At 49.6% G+C, this 19,630-nt stretch overlaps 1 protein-coding gene across 7 annotated transcripts in view; it reads left to right on the top strand.

Moving 5' to 3' along the window:
• ttn.1 (titin, tandem duplicate 1) overlaps positions 1–19,630 on the top strand; it is a 149,846-nt gene that overhangs the window by 7,193 nt on the left and 123,023 nt on the right. For all 7 annotated transcript variants that reach the window (XM_083906943.1, XM_083906948.1, XM_083906944.1 and 4 more), the window contains exons 10-39: positions 515–760; positions 1,516–1,581; positions 1,666–1,924; positions 2,711–2,768; positions 2,939–3,148; positions 3,235–3,377; positions 3,463–3,608; positions 4,454–4,681; positions 4,772–5,013; positions 5,093–5,325; positions 6,221–6,385; positions 6,480–6,648; positions 7,367–9,054; positions 10,080–10,358; positions 10,436–10,702; positions 10,789–11,061; positions 11,141–11,404; positions 11,482–11,742; positions 11,834–12,094; positions 12,180–12,443; positions 12,524–12,784; positions 12,880–13,140; positions 13,698–13,958; positions 14,049–14,190; positions 14,271–14,439; positions 14,525–14,756; positions 15,884–16,171; positions 16,270–16,389; positions 16,480–16,668; positions 19,046–19,090. In XM_083906943.1, the coding sequence (XP_083763069.1) occupies positions 515–760; positions 1,516–1,581; positions 1,666–1,924; positions 2,711–2,768; positions 2,939–3,148; positions 3,235–3,377; positions 3,463–3,608; positions 4,454–4,681; positions 4,772–5,013; positions 5,093–5,325; positions 6,221–6,385; positions 6,480–6,648; positions 7,367–9,054; positions 10,080–10,358; positions 10,436–10,702; positions 10,789–11,061; positions 11,141–11,404; positions 11,482–11,742; positions 11,834–12,094; positions 12,180–12,443; positions 12,524–12,784; positions 12,880–13,140; positions 13,698–13,958; positions 14,049–14,190; positions 14,271–14,439; positions 14,525–14,756; positions 15,884–16,171; positions 16,270–16,389; positions 16,480–16,668; positions 19,046–19,090 (7,690 nt within the window). The remainder of the gene's footprint in view (positions 1–514; positions 761–1,515; positions 1,582–1,665; positions 1,925–2,710; positions 2,769–2,938; positions 3,149–3,234; positions 3,378–3,462; positions 3,609–4,453; positions 4,682–4,771; positions 5,014–5,092; positions 5,326–6,220; positions 6,386–6,479; positions 6,649–7,366; positions 9,055–10,079; positions 10,359–10,435; positions 10,703–10,788; positions 11,062–11,140; positions 11,405–11,481; positions 11,743–11,833; positions 12,095–12,179; positions 12,444–12,523; positions 12,785–12,879; positions 13,141–13,697; positions 13,959–14,048; positions 14,191–14,270; positions 14,440–14,524; positions 14,757–15,883; positions 16,172–16,269; positions 16,390–16,479; positions 16,669–19,045; positions 19,091–19,630) is intronic.

Genomic DNA, 19,630 nt, shown 5'->3' on the forward strand with positions numbered 1-19,630 from the left:
AGGGTAGGGTAGGGTTGGGTTTGGGGTCGGGGTCGGGGTCGGGGTTGGGGTTGGGGTTGGGGTTTGGGGTTGGGGTTGGGGTTGGGGTTGGGGTTAGGGTTAGGGTAAGGAGTTAGGGTCCTATGGTCCCCGGGTCCTTTTGGGTGAAAGTGGGGAACATAGGACCCTTTTTTAGAGAAAGGGTCCTATGTTCCCCGGTCACATACAAAGCGGGGAACATAGGACCCAGGGGAACATAGATACGGTCCCGGTTTAAAGTTTAGATGACCTGAAATAACTCTAAACGTAGCCACCATTCACCAGATGTTGCCTGAACTTGGTGTGAGCTGTAGTGTAGAAGTAATCGACTAAAACCAGCATTAAACTTTGTTTTTCCTTCAAACTTCACACCTTTTTTTTTTTTCCCCTGCGCGTTCCCTTTCATCAAACTAACGCTGTGCTGCTGTTTAACTTTAACAAACCTTTTCAAACGCCAAAACCACACGTTCTTCTTCCTCCTCTTTGGCCCGGTCAGGTGTCCATCGCCGGCTCGGCCATCGCCTCTCTCCACAAAGAGTTTTCTGCGACGACCGTCGCCACCAGAAAGATCATCAAGCCGGTCAAGTCTCCCAGTCCCGGTCGCAAAGCAGCGGAGGTCAGAGCGACGTCAGAGTCCGTTCCGCCGCCGTTCAAAGACTTGTCCGGGAAATATCAGAGTCTCGTTGGAGTGGAAATACAGAGAGGGGCCGAGAGGCAAATGCATGAGGAGTGGAGAACCCAGGTTTGTGACAGAGTCTCAGGACCTGGACCTGAACAGGAAAAGAAAACCTGATGAATGAATTAAGCTTTAGATCGTAACAGTCCGTTCAAGGTTTTGTCAACAACCGCTGGCCTGAATCTAAGGGGCGGGGTTTTCTAAATCACCACCAAACTTTATGGTTTTCTTGATTTCTGTGAGGACGAACGTCGCTCTAACGACACGTTAACACCCTCGTCGATGCTTTTTCTTGACACTCTGTGTGTCGTCCTCTTCACGTCTGTGTCTGTTTTTGTGTTTCTGTTGAAAAACCTGGAAAAGTTTTGGAAAGTGAAAACGCATTTTCTAGGTCCTAGAAAAGTTAATGAAAAACAAAATTTGCTGTAAAGTTTTGGAAAAGTCATGGAAATATTGCATGGATGATATTTTGGATGCGTAAAACATAGATAAAATGAAGTCCTCACATGGAATTTGAGATCGTTTTTTTGCGATTTTGAGAAACTTTGGCTGCTGAAAGATCGCAGACCACGGACGTGCAAAATGCTGATAATGAAAGACGTGTCGCAACAAACTGCGTATGTTTTTTTATTTGACCAAAGTCTTAACAAAGATTTGCAGTCAAAACCGACGGACGTTCATGTAAAGACTGTGGGATGGCACCGGTTTTCGGTCTTGGAAAGTCATTGAAAAGTCATGGAAAACTATTGCTAAAAAAGTGTACGAACCCTGGTCGTTGCCATGTTTTCCCCTGCGCTCACACGTCTGTGACTGTTCGACAGGTGGTGGAGGCAGCGGCTGTAGCTTCAGTCAGCGGTGACGGCGTAATCCCGCCCACGCTGGTGTCGGTAAGTCACGTCGTCCTTTCACCAACGATACTTTCCCTGCAACTTTTATCGACACGTAATCACCGTCTGTCTCTGCGTTCGTAGGGTTTGAAAAACACCAACGTGACGGAGGGCGAGTCGGTGACCCTGGAGTGTCACATCAGCGGACACCCGGCGCCGGTCATCATGTGGTTCAGAGAAGACTACAAGATAGAGAGCTCCATCGATTTCCAGATCACCTACGAGAAGGGATTCGCCCGACTGGTGATCCGCGAGGCGTTCGCCGAAGACAGCGGACGCTTCACTTGCACCGCCACCAACGAGGCCGGAACCGTCAGCACTTCCTGTTACCTGCTCGTCCAGGGTCAGTGACTATAGACTATAGACCAGGACGATGTAAACAGTGTACGCTACCGGTCAAAGGTTCTAGAACGCCCCAATTCAAGCCATTCAAGTCCAATGAATAGCTTGAAATGGTACAAAGGTAAATAGTGAAATGCTAGAGGTTAAAAAGAAAGGTTCCTCAGAAACTGGGAGAGTCGAGCCACAACAGAATCACAAGACACGTTTCTGAGAGTCAATAGCTGTCGTGATAGGAGGCTTATCATCATCATCACCATCCTTTCGCTGACTTGACGGCGTACAGAACTCCTTCGTGATGAACCGAAGATCTCAAACTTTGATTCATTAGTCCATCACACCTTCTTCCAGACTTCAGTCGTCCATTGGCGGTGTTTCATGGCCCAGACAAGCCTTTTCTTCTTATTCTGACGTCTTAGAAATGGCTTTCTTGCTGCAACTCGACCATTTGACCCTCCAAGTCTTCTCTTCTTGTCGATCATCCAAGCTGTTGACTCTCAGAAACGTCTGTTGTGGCTTTGGCTCTGTCAGAGTTTCTCCAGTTTCTGAGTGAAGGAAACACTACTCACCTTGACTTTCTTCTTTTGTTTTTGGGTAACCATACCTTTTTAATTTGAACCTCTAGCAGTTCACTACTTATCTTTGTACCATTTCAAGCTATTCATTGGACTTGAATGGCTTGAATTTCAATAGAAAACTGGAAAAATTGACCGGTAGTGTATGCCAAACAGGAAGTGTCGTTGTGCGTCACACGATGCTCAACCTTTGAGACAAACTCTTTGTCTTTCAGTGTCCGAGGACATCGAGAGCAGAGAGGAGTTTTCTGTCATCGCCGAACACGAGAAACTGTGAGTCCAGCAGAAGTCTCGTACGGGGACGGTTGAGTTTTGGTTGTCAGCAGCAGGGGGCGCACACACACAGCAGCTCACAGCAGCTTTGACACCTGAACAAAAAACTGTCCCTTTAACAGCGCAGCAGTTTGTTGGTCAAAGTCCTAACCTGAGGTTTGCGTTTCCAGTGTCACTGAAGAATCCAGAGAAGAAACCATGTCCCAGGTGAGCGTGGCTGAGTCCGACACCGCAGCCGCCGCCCCCTTCTTCATCAGGACGCCCAGTGTCCAGAAGCTGGTGGAGGGAGCGTGTGTCGTCTTTGAATGTCAGGTGGGCGGAAGCCCCAAACCACACATTATCTGGAAGAAGAACGGCATCCCGCTCACCACTGGATACAGGTACGTCCAAACATCCTGGTCCTGCCGACGCTTCAGGGGTCACAGGTCGTCGCGTTTCATTCCCTTCTCCTTTACTGTCCGATCAGGTACAAAGTCGCGTACAAGAAGGAGTCTGGAGCGTGCAGGCTGGAGATCTCCATGACCTTTGCCGACGACGCCGGAGAATATTCCGTGTACGCCAAGAACAAGCTGGGAGAAGTCTCCGCCTCCGCCACCCTGATGGAGGAAGGTACGTAAACCGCCGTCCTGCTGGAGAACACGACGACACGAAGACGACGACTTTGTCATGTGACGTAAATGTGTTTGTCCTGCAGAGGAATACGAAGCATACATGAAGAAACTAGAAATGGCCTATATGACTGAGGTCACCACCGTGGTGCAGGAGCCCACAGTGGGCGACGTCGCCCCGGTCAGCGTCACCACCGTGCAGCAGATGACAACCACTGTCATCTCAGGACAGGTGAGGTCGTCCTTACCAGAGTGTGGGCCATGCTCTACAAACTCCTGCAAAGTTAATCACAATAAAGAACTTGGACTTAGACTCGTTAGGAACCAGGACCCGGCAGATTATGGAGCAATAAGCAGACATTCTACAGCAGCGGTGTTAAACTCATTTTCACTGAGGGTCACATCAGCATAATTGTTACCCTCAAAGGGCCAAGATGTAACTGTCATACAGAATAAATGTAACTAAATGTTACCAAATATAAAGGTAACTACTCCGTATTATATTGCTAAATAACTTTCTGTATTTATTACTTATTTCACTCGTTGCGTGATGCATATACACATATAACACACTGCGATCTAGTGGCGGGATGCCGTCACTTTGCGGGCAACGCATTCGCCATGCATTGTGGGAAATGTAGTTTATGGTCAATGCATGCCTTAAAGCAGCACAGATTTTTAAGACCAATTCACGGGCTACATAAAATGACGTGGCGGGCCACATCTGGCCCCCGGGCCATGAGTTTGACACGTGTTCTGCAGGGTATCCGCATGGGTCTTAAAAAGTCTTAAATCCAATTATTTGAATTTTAGGCCTTAAAATGTCTACAATTCTCCTAAAATTTCATGAAAGGTCTGAAATACAATTGTCAAAGGTCTTAAAAATCTATTAACGTTACCTTCATTTAAATTTTCCTTCATGTCTTTTGTACTTTTTTGCCAGTATGGATTTGAAACGGGTCTTAAATTGTATTCATTATGGTCTTAAAAAAGTCTTAAAAAGTCTTAAATTTGACTTGTTGAAACCCGCAGAGACCCTGTTCTAAATCCTATTAATAAGAACCTTCTCGTCTGCAGGAGTTCCACCTCTCTGCCATCGAGCAGAGGATAATCCATGAGATTGAGTTCTCCATCATGAAGATTACCTACAGAGAGATTGTGACCGAGGACGGAGAGTTGATGGTGACCGCCGCCGCCACCGAGGCCACGCAGCCGACCCTCGACACGCCCGTCAAAAACTACAGGATCATGGAAGGAATGGGCGTCACGTTCCACTGCAAAACGTCAGGACTGCCGCTCCCTAAGGTACCGCAGACATCACGTCACACCTTTGTGAAGCGTCGCTTCTTCCAAGTGGTTTTATCTTAATTATTTTTTGTTTTTGTTTCCTATCAGATCGTTTGGTTCAAAGACGGCCAGCGCATCAGGCCCGGCGACCGTCACCAGATGGAAGCGCTTCAGGACGGACGCGCCAGTCTTCGCCTGCCGGAGGTGCAGCCAGAGGACGAGGGCGTGTACACCGTCTTTGCCACCAACATGAAGGGGAACGTGGTCAGCTCTGGGAAGCTCTACGTGGAGCCGTCTGGAGCTGGAGCTCCTCAGAGATACACCGCACAGCCTGCGGTGCAGAGGATCAGGTGAGGTGTTGCGCGATCACAGGTGAGGTTTCACGTACGACGCTTTCAGGTGCTGACGTTCAGAGTCTTACGTCCCAAGGTCCACCTCCCCTCGCTCGATGAGCCGATCGCCCGGTCGCTCTCCCAGTCGCTCTCCCGGACGTTCTCCCGCTCGCCGCCTCGATGAGACGGACGAAGCTCAGCTGGAAAGACTCTACAAACCCGTGTTTGTCATGAAGCCGTCCTCGTGTAAATGCTCCGAGGGTCAGACTGCCAGGTTCGACCTGAAGGTCGTCGGCAGACCGATGCCCGACACATACTGGTTCCTCAACGGTGGGTAAACTTTACTACACATCAGTATTTGTTAAAACCTCTTCTTCACGGTTGCCCCCTGGTATCTCTGATTAGAGAAAGGCGAATGTCCGCACAAATGCGTCATATGCATTTAAGTCCTTTTGACTCGCTAATGAAGTGATTCTCACGTATTTGGAGACCGGGGTCTGATTCTATTGGTTTAGAGGTTTAAAACGAGCTGTCAATCACTCAAATTGACCAAGGTAAGCCAGAGCTGTGGCGCTGCGTAAATGAAGACGATGCAGAGTTGTTATTACGCACCGCACAGGGAGCATCCATTTACAGCGAGTTATCATACTTTTTTTTTTTAAACAAGTTATTTTTAGATCAATAGTGACATGTAAATAAAATTAAATGTGTTTTTAATAATTCGGTACCTAAGAAATCTCAAATGGCACAGGTGGTGCCAAACTGTGCCAAACAAGAGAGAACGCCCAGACATCTCTTTACTAAAACCTCTGTAATTTCACTCTGCTTCACTTCAGCAGCATCATACTTTGCACAGCTCATGTCCACATGTTGTTACATGACCTCCATGTGTTTTTAAGCTCCTACTGCATATTTTAAAGGTGATATTTGCTTTAAAATGCAATATTTTTTTAGGCGAGAGAAAAATATCCTTCATTTATGCTGTGTTCCATGTACATTTACTCTGACACAGTGGCATCTACAGTGAAACTTACACCTCTGGTGGAATCTCACAAGTGTTATCTGTAGTTTGATACCAAGATAATCCACATAGAGCTTGTAACTGCAGAGATTTACTCTATTTAGTTTGGGCATGTCATTTTCGAGCAGGGCCTCCAAAAAGAGGGTCAGGGAAGAAGTGGTTAAGAGAGTTTGATTATTTATCTTTGTTGTCTTGTCTCCTCAGGACAACAAGTGGTCAGCGACATGACCCACAAGATTGTGGTGAAAGAGGACGGCACTCAGTCTCTGATCATCGCACCGGCGTCACCACAGGACTCTGGAGAGTGGACGGTCGTGGCTCAGAACAGAGCCGGGCGTTCGTCGCTCTCCGTCACCCTCAGCGTTGACGGTAAGATTCTCTCTCTTAGTCTTTTGGCAGGAGATCATTTGACCGCTCGGTTATTTACCTTTGAACGACAATCTTTGCGTTTTCCTCGCCTCAGCTAAAGAATCCCTGGTGCGACCGCAGTTCACCGAGAAGCTGAGGAACCTGAGCGTGAAGCAGGGGACTCTGGTGGAACTGGCTGTTCGCGCCATCGGAAACCCGCTGCCCGACATCGTGTGGCTGAAGAACAGCGACATCATCACCGCACACAAACATCCCAACATAAGGTACATTTGTTTATCTGTACAACAGTGTTTATGCCTGCAGCTGCTGCTCATTCCCTCCCTCTCCCTACACGGCACTCGGTCATTACCGTTAATGCATGTTATAGCATCAGAAAGCCACGTTTCACAGCTTTCAGGCGCAGCTCGAATGATTAAAATTGCACGAAGTAGCGAGGAGTTACGGTAATTTGAAGAATGCGCCAACAATCAAGCATGATGTTCTACGACAAGGATGAAGAAATGCGTTATATTTCACCTCTTCTCCAGTAGGGGGCAGCCTTTTTTAAAAGGAACGTTGAAGCTCACTTCTTTGTTTTGTATATATATATGCATATATGTGTATATATATATATATATGTATGTGTGTATATATATATATATATATATGTATATATATATGTATATGTGTATATATATATATGTATATGTGTGTATATGTATATGTGTATATATATGTATATGTGTATATATATGTATATATGTATATGTATCTGTATATGTATTTGTATATGTGTATATGTGTATATTTATATATGTATATATGTATATATGTATCTGTATATGTATAGAAATCAATTCAAAACAGAACTTTTGACTCTAGTCAGACTTTAGTCTACATTCGTTTTCTCGTACTAATAGTATTGAATAAAATTAACTTTGACCTTGAAAAGTGATCTTGTTATTGTAGCTGTATCTGAAAATGACAAATTCTATGTTCCAGGATTGAAGGAACAAGAGGAGAGGCCAAATTCCAGATCCCGTCTGCGGCCGGCGTGGACAGCGCCTGGTACACAGCCACAGCCATTAACAAGGCGGGCAGAGACACCACCCGCTGCAGGGTCAACGTGGAGCTGGACTACGTTGAACCTGAACCAGAGAGGAAGCTCATCATTCCCAGAGGAACCTACAAAGCCAAAGAAATCAGTCCTCCGGAGGTGGAGCCGCTCCACCAGCGCTACGGTCAGGAGCAGTGGGAGGAGGGCGACCTTTACGACAAAGAGAAGCAGCAGAAACCGCTGTTCAAGAAGAAGCTGACGTCTGTTCGCATGAAGCGCTTCGGTCCGGCTCACTTTGAGTGCAGACTGACTCCCATCGGCGACCCCACCATGGCGGTGGAGTGGCTGCACGACGGCAAACCGCTGGCAGCCGCTAACAGGCTGCGCATGGTCAACGAGTTTGGCTACTGCAGCCTTGACTATGAGGTGGCCTACGCCAGAGACAGCGGCGTCATCACCTGCAGAGTCGCTAACAAGTTCGGAGTCGACCAGACCTCGGCCACCCTGATCGTCAAGGACGAGAAAGGCCTTGTGGAGGAATCGCAGCTTCCTGAAGGCAGGGTGCACAAAATGGAGGAGATCGAGCGCCTGGCTCACGAAGGTCCAACAGGAGTCACTGTTGACGACGAAACTGAGAAAATGAAACCCGACATTGTCCTTCTCCCCGAACCAGCCAAAGTTGTGGAGGGCGAAACGGCCAGATTCCGCTGCAGAGTCACCGGTTATCCAACGCCGAAGGTCAACTGGTACATCAACGGGCAACTTATCCGCAGGAGTAAACGGTACAGACTTCGTTATGACGGCATCTATTACCTGGAAGTCACTGATATCAAGTCCTACGACTCAGGAGAAGTCAAAGTGGTGGCTGACAACAACCTGGGCTCCACCGAGCACACGGTGAAGCTGGAGGTCCAGCAGAAAGAGGACTTCAGGACTCATCTGCGTCGAGCTCCTGAGGCCAAACCAACCGCGGCTCAAGCTGAACCTGGGAAAGTTTCATTTGAAGTGGTGAAAGCAGAGAAACCAGCAGAGGACTCTCAGCTTAAAGAGGTGGTCACGCTCAAGAAGTCCCAGAGAATCGTTCACGAGAAATCCACGGAGGAGTCGGAGGAGCTGAGGGGCAAGTTCAAGCGCAGGACGGAGGAAGGCTACTACGAGTCCATCACAGCGGTGGAGCTCAAGTCGCGCAAGAGGGACGAAAGCTACGAGGATCTGCTGAAGAAGACGAAGGAGGACCTGCTTCACCACGCCAAGGAGAAGGAGGAGGCCGAGAAGAAGAAAGAGGAGGAGCGTCGCAAGCTGACCGCGAAGGCGCTGAAGCCGGAGAGGGTCAAGCTCTCCGCCAGCATGGAAGCTCCCAAAATCCAGGAACGCATCACGAGTCAGACGGTCGCACAAGGAGACGAGGTCAAGTTCAGGGTTCGAGTCGTCGGCCGACCGGAACCCGAGTGCCAGTGGTTCAAGAACGGCGTTCAGCTGGAGAAGTCTGATCGCATTTCCTGGTTCTGGCCCGAGGACCACGTGTGCGAGCTGGTGATCAGGAACGTCGTCGCGGAAGATTCTGCCAGCATCATGGTCAAAGCTTCAAACAAAGCCGGAGAAACGTCCAGCCACGCTTTCCTGCTGGTGCAAGGTAACTTTTACGTTGACTTTAAGGTCTACATCAGGGGTTCTCAAAGTTTTGATACCGGAGGGCCAATTTAGGAACACAACATTGGACTGAGGGTCAATTTAGGAACCCAACATTGCACTGCGGGCCAATTTAGGAACCCAACATTGCACTGAGGGTCAATTTAGGAACCCAACATTGGACTGAGGGTCAATTTAGGAACCCAACATTGGACTGAGGGCCAATTTAGGAACCCAACACTGGACTGAGAGTCAATTTAGGAACCCAACATTGGACTGAGGGCCAATTTAGGAACCCAACACTGGACTGAGAGTCAATTTAGGAACCCAACATTGCACTGAGGGTCAATTTAGGAACCCAACATTGCACTGAGGGTCAATTTAGGAACCCAACATTGGACTGAGGGCCAATTTAGGAACCCAACACTGGACTGAGAGTCAATTTAGGAACCCAACATTGGACAAAACAGAAAGAAATCCCATTTATAATAATTGTAATGACCAGATTGCAGTTCTACAGTTTAGCGTTAAGTAATATAAGCGTTAATATAATGTAATTTAAACGTTAATATAATAACAATTTATAATTTACTGGGTAATTACCCAGTATTTTGGCCATAGTTCTTACCTTCTAATTACAGGTTAATACCAAGTAACACATTTCTGTTACCTTATATTTACTGGGTAAATAGCTAGTAATTGGGGGCTGTAGCTACCTGCTTATTACCAGCTTATAACTCAATAATACACTAAAATTCACCATATAGAAACCAGGTAAATACTCAGTATGTTTGTTTACACTGATTGGTCTGTATCCAGTAATGTCCAATAAACATTTAACAAGCTTAGTCGCTCCTGGATTAAAACTAACAGCTGTAATTCATTGCGGGGCCGCCAGAAATGTTTCTGCGGGCCGTCATTGGCCCCCGGGCTGCACTTTGAGAACCAATGGTCTACATTAAGGTTGGGAACTGGTCCCACGTGTGAGAGTCTTGTGTTTACTGTCAAATACTTTGTCGTTTTACGCAGCGAAACAAGTCATCAGCTTCACGCAGAAGCTGGAGGACGTGGACGCCAAAGAGAAGGACACCATGGCGACCTTCGAGTGCGAGACCAACGAGCCCTTCGTCAAAGTCAAGTGGCAGAAGGACAACGTGGAGATCTTCTCCGGAGACAAGTACAGGATGCACTCGGACAGGAAGGTCCACTTCCTGTCGGTGCTGGTGATCGGCATGAGGGATGACGCCGAGTATACATGCGTAGTTATAGACGACGACGTCAGAACAAGTGCTAGGCTCAACGTAGAAGGTGGGTACATGACTAGGACTGTATGGTGACTGTATGAAGGCATAAAATAAAAATCACCTTTGTTATTCCGTGAGCAGGAGCTCCCCTGGAGATCGTGGAGCAGCTGGAGAACACGGAGGTGCCGGAGTCGTACTCTGGAGAGTTTGAGTGTGTGGTTTCCCGAGAGGATTCGGAGGGAAGCTGGTTCTTTGGAGAAAAGTCTCTCTCTCCCAGCAGCAAATACGTCATGTTGTCCCGCCGCGGACGTCACTCCCTGACTGTGAAGGACGTGAAGAAGGAGGACCAGGGAAAATACACCTTCAAAGTGGCCGAGTTCAAGACCAGCGCCTCGCTCAAAATGAAATGTGAGTTTGTGACGTTGGGTCCGAATGTGTTTGGATGTAAAGTCGTAATGCGTTCGGTGTGTAACCGCTTTGCTGTGGTGTTTCAGTGCGTCCGGTGACTCTGATGCAGCCTTTGAGCGACCTGACGGTCTGCGAGGGCGACATCGCTCAGATGGAGGTCAAGTTCTCTCAGGAGAACGTTGAAGGGAACTGGACGAAGAACGGGCAGCAGATCGCCGTCTCGGGCCGCGTCCACGTCGTCGTCGACAAACAGAGCCACAAGCTCCTGATCGAAGACACCAGCAAGGACGACTGTGGAGCTTATTCGTTCGTTGTTCCGACTCACGGCATCTCCACCTCGGCAAAGCTGCTCGTTCAGAGTGAGTAGATTCTCATGAACACATTTCTTCTACCAAATTTGATCATTTTTAAACAAAACACCTCAATCTCCTTTTCCAGCGATCGGTGTGGTGATCCCGCTGAAGGACATAAGTGTCGTTGAGGGGACGAAGGCTGTGCTGGAGACCAAGATCTCCGCTCAGGACATCAGCTCCGTCAAATGGTACCAAAATGACGAGCTGCTGGTTCCCAGTGAGCGAGTCCAGATGGTGGCGAAGGGAGTTAAGCAGCGTTTGGTGTTGACCAGGACGTTCGCCTCCGACGAAGGATCCTTCAAACTGATCGTCGGCCGAGCCGAGACCCGCTGCAGGTTATCTGTCGAGAGTAAGTCACGCGAGCGACGGTTTATCTCTTCGCGTGTTCGCAAACGGCTCCACTTTTAACCTGGCTCCCTCTCTCAGCTGTTCAGATTGTGACGCCGATCAAGGACAACGAATGCTCCGAGTCGGACAACGTGGTCTTCGAGGCCGAGGTTTCTCACCCGGGGATCGACGCTTTCTGGACCTTCAAGCGGCAGCCGCTGAAAGCCGGCGGCAAGTACAAGATGGAGTCCAAGAACAAGCGCCACACTCTGACCGTCATGAACGCCATGAAGGACGAGGAGGGCGAGTACATGTTCGCCGCCGGTGAGAAGACGTGCAGCGCGTCTCTCACTGTAACAGGTAACGCTGAGTTTACATCACTCGCTTAAGCTTAATTTCTCAGTCATGAAGCCTTATTTGGACGTTACCATTTAACATTTCCTGTCACCAGGTGGCGCTATCAAAAAGCCCCTGCGGGATATGGTGGTGGCCGACTCCCAGACGTCCGTGCTGGAGTGTGAGGTCTCCAACCCGACCGCAGAGGGTAACTGGCTGAAAGACGGGAAGGCCGTCGACTTCAGCGACAACGTGGTGAGCGAGGTGGACGGCACCGTCAGACGCCTCGTCATCATCATCACCAAAGCAACCGACATCGGGGAGTACACCTACCAGGTGGCCTCCTCCAAGACCTCCGCCACCCTAAAGGTTGAGGGTAAGTCCACGCTAAACAAAGTCCAAAAAAAAAGTTTTCCAAAAGAGTCCAAACTGTGGATTAACCGCGATGTTTGTCACCACAGCGGTGAAGGTGAAAAAGACTCTGAAGAACCAGAACGTGGTCGAGACCCAGGACGCCGTGTTCGTCCTCGAGCTGACCCACGAAAACGTGAGGGGAGCGCAGTGGATCAGGAACGGCGTGGAAATCCAGAACAGCGATAAATGCGAGATCACCATCGAAGGCACCGTCCACGCCCTGAAGATCAAGAACTGCAACACGCAGGACGAGTCCGTCTACTCCTTCAAACTGGGCAAACTCTCAGCCAATGCCAGGCTCAACGTCGAAAGTAAGCAACCTCTGATTTATCAGAACGCGGCGACGCAAGAGTCGAAGCCTGTTTAAAAACCTTAAAACATTTCCCAACAGCAATCAAGATCCTGAAGAAGCCGAAAGACGTGACGTCACTTCTGGGCGCCAGCGCCACGTTTGACGTCGGCGTCTCGGAGGAAAACATTCCCGTGAAATGGCTGTTCAACAAAACGGAGCTGGCGCCGAGCGAGCACTACGCGATGATCTCGGAGAAGAGGAACCACAAACTCATCGTCCAGGACGTGGACGCCAGCAAAGAGGGCGAGTACACGGTGCAGGTCGGACACCTGTACAGCAGCGCTCGTCTCTTTGTGGAGTGTGAGTATCAGCGAAGGGTTAACCCGTCTTTGGAGACTTTCGAAGAGTTTTTCTAACACTTGACGGTTCCTCTCGATGCTCTCTCTTCTTTTCAGCGCTGAAAGTCACCAGGTCCATGAAGAACGTGGAGGTGCCGGAGACCCAGGTGGCCATGTTCGACTGCGAAGTGTCTCACTTCAACATCCCGTCCGTGTGGTTGAAGGACGGCGTGGAGGTCGAGATGAGCGAGAAGTTCAGGATCGAGGTCCAGGGGAAAGTGCACCAGCTGAGGATCGTGAACACGAGCCAGGTCGACTCTGGAGAGTACGCCTTCGTCTGCGGGAGCGACCGCGTCTCAGCGACGCTCGCCGTCAGCCGTAAGTCCCGCCCCTCTGTGTCGACGTAGAGTCTCTGCGTCGTCTCTGACTGCACGAAATATAAGTGTCCGTCAAGGGACAACGGAGACGGCAAGAGCTGCGATTGGTCCTCAGGACAGGCCGAGATAACGCTGCTCTGTGCCGGCTCACAGTGCGCACCCGAGCGTCCACGGAGGCGGAGCTGATCACCGCCGACAACGTCGCTGCCAAACTATAAATACGTCATACCTTAACACACACAAACCACATGTTTAGGCTCTAAATGGCCAATTTCTCGCCTCAAATTATCTTAAAACTGCGTTTCCGTGACACAGAAAAGTGAGAAACGGCCACTGTTTCAACAACAACAACAGTCTTTCTCTCTCGGACGCCATTGCTCACTGTAGCCAAAAGCACGACAACCTTGCGCAGCGACCCCTACTGATCGGGCGGGAAATTGCAGCGCGTATCCGCAGTCGGATAACGCATTACGCAGTAGGGGCTCAACCCTCCATCGTTTATACTTTCCAACTTTGCCCGACTGAACGTTGTTGCCGTCGCTTTTTTTTTGTCTCCAGCCATTCAGATCACGACAGCGCTGCAGGACCAGAACGCGCAGGAGAAGGACTCGGTCACGTTTGAGGTGAACGTGAACTACGAGGGAATCGCTTACAAATGGCTGAAGAACGGCGCCGAGATCCGCTCCACGGACCGCTGCCAGGCTCGCTGCAAACAGCTCACGCACACGCTGAGCATCAGGAACGTCCACTTTGGCGACAGCGCCGAGTACACCTTCAAGGCCGGCTCTGCGGTCACCAGCGCCAAACTCTACGTGGAGGGTAAAGACCTTCGCTCTTCGCTGGCTGTGACCTCACCCTTCGCCCCAAAGCTTTGCGTGTCTGACTCACCGTTTTCCTTTTCCCGCGCAGCTCGTGTGGTCGAGTTCACCAAACATCTGAAGGACCTGAAGATCACGGAGAAAAAGAGGGCGACGTTCGAGTGTGAGGTTTCCGAGCCGAACGTCCAGGTGATGTGGATGAAGGACGGTCAGGAGCTGGAGATGTCCGACAGGTGAGCTCGCTCACACTCGCTTGTGCGAAGAAAAATGATGAGAGGAACTTCATTTTTATCAAACTTTCTGTTTCCCGTAGATATAAAATGAGCTCAGATAAATTTGTGCACCGTCTGGTTCTGCCGTCCGTGCGCATGTCCGACGCTGGAGAGTACACCACCGTGGCCGGGTCCAGCATGTCCAAGGGACATCTGAGTGTGGAGGGCCGGGACATTAAGATCTCTGCTCCTGCTAGCAGGAACATCACTGTGAGTGCACACACACACACACACATTTGTCTTATTTGTAATATAAGTGCTGTTTTTAACTCCGCCCACTCCGCTTTCCTCGCAGGTGATCGAGAAACAGAGAGCGACGTTTGAGTTCGAGGTGGACGAGGACGACGTGGACGGTCACTGGATGAGGAGCGGCGTGAAGATCCAGATCGCGGAGGAGGAGCGATTCAGCTACGCCGTCATCAGGAAACTGCACCGTCTCACCATCTCTGAGACGTACAGGAGCGACGCCGGAGAGTTCACCTTCTTAGCCGGGAAGAACAAGAGCACCATCAACCTGCACGTCAAATGTAAGGAACTGAAGTTCTGTCCTGTGTTTCCTGACTGAAGTTCTGTTTCCTGACTGAAGTTCTGTCCTCCGTTTCCTGACTGTAGTTCTGTCCTCTGTTTCCTGACTGTAGTTCTGTCCTCTGTTTCCTGACTGTAGTTCTGTCTGACTGAAGTTCTGTCCTCTGTTTCCTGACTGTAGTTCTGTCCTCTGTTTCCTGACTGTAGTTCTGTCTGACTGTAATTCTGTCCTCTGTTTCCTGACTGTAGTTCTGTCTGACTGTAATTCTGTCCTCTGTTTCCTGACTGAAGTTCTGTCTGACTGTAATTCTGTCCTCTGTTTCCTGACTGTAGTTCTGTCTGACTGTAATTCTGTCCTCTGTTTCCTGACTGTAGTTCTGTCTGACTGTAATTCTGTCCTCTGTTTCCTGACTGTAGTTCTGTCTGACTGAAGTTCTGTCCTTTGTTTCCTGACTGTAGTTCTGTCCTCTGTTTCCTGACTGTAGTTCTGTCTTACTGAAGTTCTGTCCTCTGTTTCCTGACTGTAGTTCTGTCCTCTGTTTCCTGACTGTAGTTCTGTCTGACTGAAGTTCTGTCCTTTGTTTCCTGACTGTAGTTCTGTCCTCTGTTTCCTGACTGTAGTTCTGTCTTACTGAAGTTCTGTCCTTTGTTTCCTGACTGTAGTTCTGTCCTCTGTTTCCTGACTGTAGTTCTGTCCTCTGTTTCCTGACTGTAGTTCTGTCTGACTGAAGTTCTGTCCTTTGTTTCCTGACTGTAGTTCTGTCCTCTGTTTCCTGACTGTAGTTCTGTCTGACTGTAATTCTGTCCTCTGTTTCCTGACTGTAGTTCTGTCCTCTGTTTCCTGACTGTAGTTCTGTCTGACTGAAGTTCTGTCCTCTGTTTCCTGACTGTAGTTCTGTCCTCTGTTTCCTGACTGTAGTTCTGTCTGACTGAAGTTCTGTCCTCTGTTTCCTGACTGTAGTTCTGTTCTCTGTTTCCTGACTGTAGTTCTGTCTGACTGAAGTTCTGTCCTCTGTTTCCTGACTGTAGTTCTGTCCTCTGTTTCCTGACTGTAGTTCTGTCCTCTGTTTCCTGACTGAAGTTCTGTCCTCTGTTTCCTGACTGAACTTCTGTCCTGTGTTTCCTGCAGTGCCAGAACCTCCTGAGATGGTGCGCCTCATGGCGCCACAGGCGGCGATGTCCGGCAGGTCGGCGCGGTTCTCCGTGCAGGTGACCGGACTCCCTCTGCCTCAGGTTTCTTGGTACAAAGACTCTGAGGTTCTAGTCATCACCGACAAAATCAAGTTCCTCCACGACGGCAGCAATGAGCACACGCTGCTGCTGCTGGAGGTCTTTGTGGAGGACTCTGGCATCTACAGCTGCCAGGCCAAAAACGACTTTGGAGAAGCGACAAGCTCCGCCTCTCTCACCGTAGAAGGTAGATTATTGGTGCATCAGCTTCACTGGAGCAGATTTTTTGCAGTTTTTGTGTCTGAACTCGATCAGTAACTGTGTGCGATTGATTGTTCCCGACAGTCCCTGAAGTGGTGGAGACCATGGCTCCGGTCTCGGCTCCGGTCCTCATCAGTCCACTGCAGGACGTCCTGGCCTCTGAGGGAAGCCCCGCCCAGTTCTGGTGCAGTGTTTCTGGAGAAGGTGACGGTCGTTTGTTTCATTTCAGAGTGAAAATCAGTGATTCAGGAGTGTGTTTATTTGACAACAAACCCGATGTGTGTGTGTGTGCAGATGTGCAGGTTTCCTGGTTCTGCAAACACAGGGAACTCAAACAGTCGGACGTCTTCACGATGTCTCGCGTCGACGACATCTGCCGGCTGGACATTTCTAACGTTCTCCCCGAACACAAGGGTGAATATTCATGTGTTGCCGCTAACTCGGCAGGAATGGTGACGTGTTCGGCGACGCTGCATCTCGACGGTGAGTTCGTGAGGCGACGTTTTCACTGACTAACACTTTGATTCGTTTATCCAGATCAGATCCTTTCTCAGTTCTGTCATGGAGAAATTAACCAATCACTGGGGATTATTTTACAATATAGTTCTTTTCACATCATCTAACTTAATCTAAAACAATAAGTTATCGTTATTCACAGCAAACCAGAGTTTATTTATATGAGAGAATGAGGTGAAGAGCAGAGGATCTGAGCCAAGAGTCTCTGGTCTCTGGTCTCTGGTCTTTGGTCTCATTACTCAGGTCTCTGGTCTCTACAGGTCTGGTCTGTCAGCCTTCAAAGACTTAGCGTGACTGTGGTTAACGTTAGCCCCGGATTGTTTGTGTAAGCACACGTTAGCACAGGTGATAGCTGCACAGGTGTGTCACATGATGCATGATGATGTCGTCTCTTCCAGCTCTTTTTTTTTCCTTTTACTTGAGAAGAACACAGAAGTGTCAAACAGCTGCTGGTTCCTCAGGGTTCCTCAGGGTTCTCCTCACACTCGAGCATGGACACGATGCAAAATATAATTTTTGATGTATTTTTTTGCCTTTAAATGGCGGCTCCAGCCAAACGTGCATGATTGACAGTGGACGCCGGCGTCCGTCCTCGCTGATCCCGACTGATCGTCCACGCACCACCACCACCACCACCTTCACGGAGACATCAGCAGAATCATGTGTTGACCTAATTCTTCTACTCTTTTCACTGCCCAGATGAAAGAGCCGTAGCTAGTGTGCGGAGCTCTGCGTCCGATGCTAAGCTAAGTGAGCGCGTGGAGGCTCACGCCGAGAGCTTCAGCTCTCGCTCGATGGCACAAACGAGCCACAGCGTTGACTTTACCGAAACAGTCTCTCGGAGCTCGTCCGTGTCTTGGAGGACGTTTGAGACTCGGACGGAGAGCGTGAGTCGATCGGTGGAGACGAGCTCCGAGCGCAGCTTCGACGTCGAGCTCTCGGCTCTCCCCAAACTGTTGATGGAAATGAGCGACGTTTGGGCGGAGAGCGGCGACATGGCCGAGTTCAGCTGCGTGTTTGACGGACAGCCGCTCACGGCGGTGGTGTGGGATCATAACGGGCAGAGCCTGGAGGACACCGAGCGGGTGAGGAGCTCTCAGAGCGAGGGCTTGATGTCGCTGCTCATCCAGGGTGTCGGTGTGGCAGACCAGGGTAAATACCGCTGCACCGCCACCAACCCACACGGTCAAAACAGCTCCTCCGCCCAGCTCACTGTTGAAGGTGGTTAATATTATTCTTTTTTTTAAATCAGTCATCATCCGGTCCATCCCATCGCTCCTCCCGCCCCCCCCCCCCTCATTAATGATCTCCTCGTAGACTGTAACCTGTTAAGCATAATAGAATAACGAGCCTTGTAGTCGTATCGTCCTCTTCCTCCTGTTCCAGCTTGGCTAATCTCATCACCATCATACTAACGCCTTCAGTGTGTCCAGTAATAGCTTTGAACTCTAATTACTCTCCCTTAACTCTATTCTCACCCAGCTAAAGAAGCGATTGTCAAAGCAGAAACCCCCGTCCCTACAGATTCTGTACGCAAACCGTCTCAGATTGACAGGGAGTCCGTTAGAGACTCCCCCGAACAAGAGCAGCAGCAGGAGGTCGTGCAGAAACCTCCGTCGTCGTCTCAGACGATGTCCAGCTTCATCGGCCTCCTGCCGTGTTTCCCCGATGTCGCACGTGTCGACCAGCGAGGCCTCAACTTCCTGGTCAAGCTGCCCCCGGAGCTGCTGCTCACGAGCAGAGGCGGCGGCGGCTCGCCGGGTTGCGTTGTGAAGGGAGTTCCGTCTCCCGTCGTCGTTTGGCTTTACAACCGTTTGAATGTCGAGGACTCTGTGTCGTACTCTGTGAAACGTGACGGCCCTCTGTGCTGTTTGAACGTTGACAATGACACACGTGGACGAGCGGACGCTTACGTTTACAAAAAGCTCTGCTCAGCTGGAGATGCTGAGAGCAGCACAGGTTGGCATCTGCATGCTTTTGGTCTTTTGGTCTCTGTGTTGGCTTGGGCTTTGACGAGCCCCACACTCACACAATCTACACTGCTTCACCCAAACACTCAGCAGCAGAGACACCACCTTCCACAGGTTTAACCCCAGAGGTCACTGACCTTGACTCACTCAAACACACACAGTGATACAGTGATACAGACAGACAGACAGACAGACTCACAGGTGCTGCACACTAAAGACCAACAGAAGCATGCAGGAATGTCAGTCACGTGACCAGAGGGATGATATGGATGCACGAGCTGTCACTGATCCTAACAGTCTTGCACCATATGAGACTCTTTATGTCCAGTTGTGAGTTTCGGTTTTTAATCTGTCGACCTTTTGTGTTTTTACAGTCACTGGAGCGGGAAAAGAACCTGAGACTCAGGACAAAGGAAAAGGTAAATAAATGTCTCAAGAATCTTTTTTTTATTTGATTTGACTCTGTTTCCAGGTTGAAATGCTTGTGTACACATCAACGTGACGTCACGGTCTCAGCTCCTGTCCTGCACTCTGTGCCCACCTGAGATGCAATAACTGTCCAGAACAGCAGGTGGCAGCAGTGCTGCTGAAGCTGGACGACTCGCACTCGTTTACACCGTTGTTACGTCGTTTGTTTGCTTTTGTAACGCCATCTTTTTCCCAGGTGACTGCGGTTTGTCTCACATGACGTTAAACTCTCTTTATTCCACTCAGCCTTCTCTAGCTCCGCCCTCGCAGTGGAAGAAGAAAGGTCGTTCCACACCGGCCTTAAGTTACCAGACAAAACCAGAACACTTGAACTCAAACCAGAGCCTAAGAAAAGACAAAAGCCTGTTTTCCTCAGCGAGTTGTCTCCTGCAGCCGCAGCTGCCGGCGACACAGTGACGTTCACCGTCAGAGTGTCTGCTTTTCCCAAAGCCGCCGTTCAGTGGTTCCACAACGGCCAGACCATAACGAGC

Source organism: Microchirus variegatus (assembly GCF_963457635.1).
Source record: "Microchirus variegatus genome assembly, chromosome: 20".
Taxonomy (NCBI): domain Eukaryota; kingdom Metazoa; phylum Chordata; class Actinopteri; order Pleuronectiformes; family Soleidae; genus Microchirus; species Microchirus variegatus.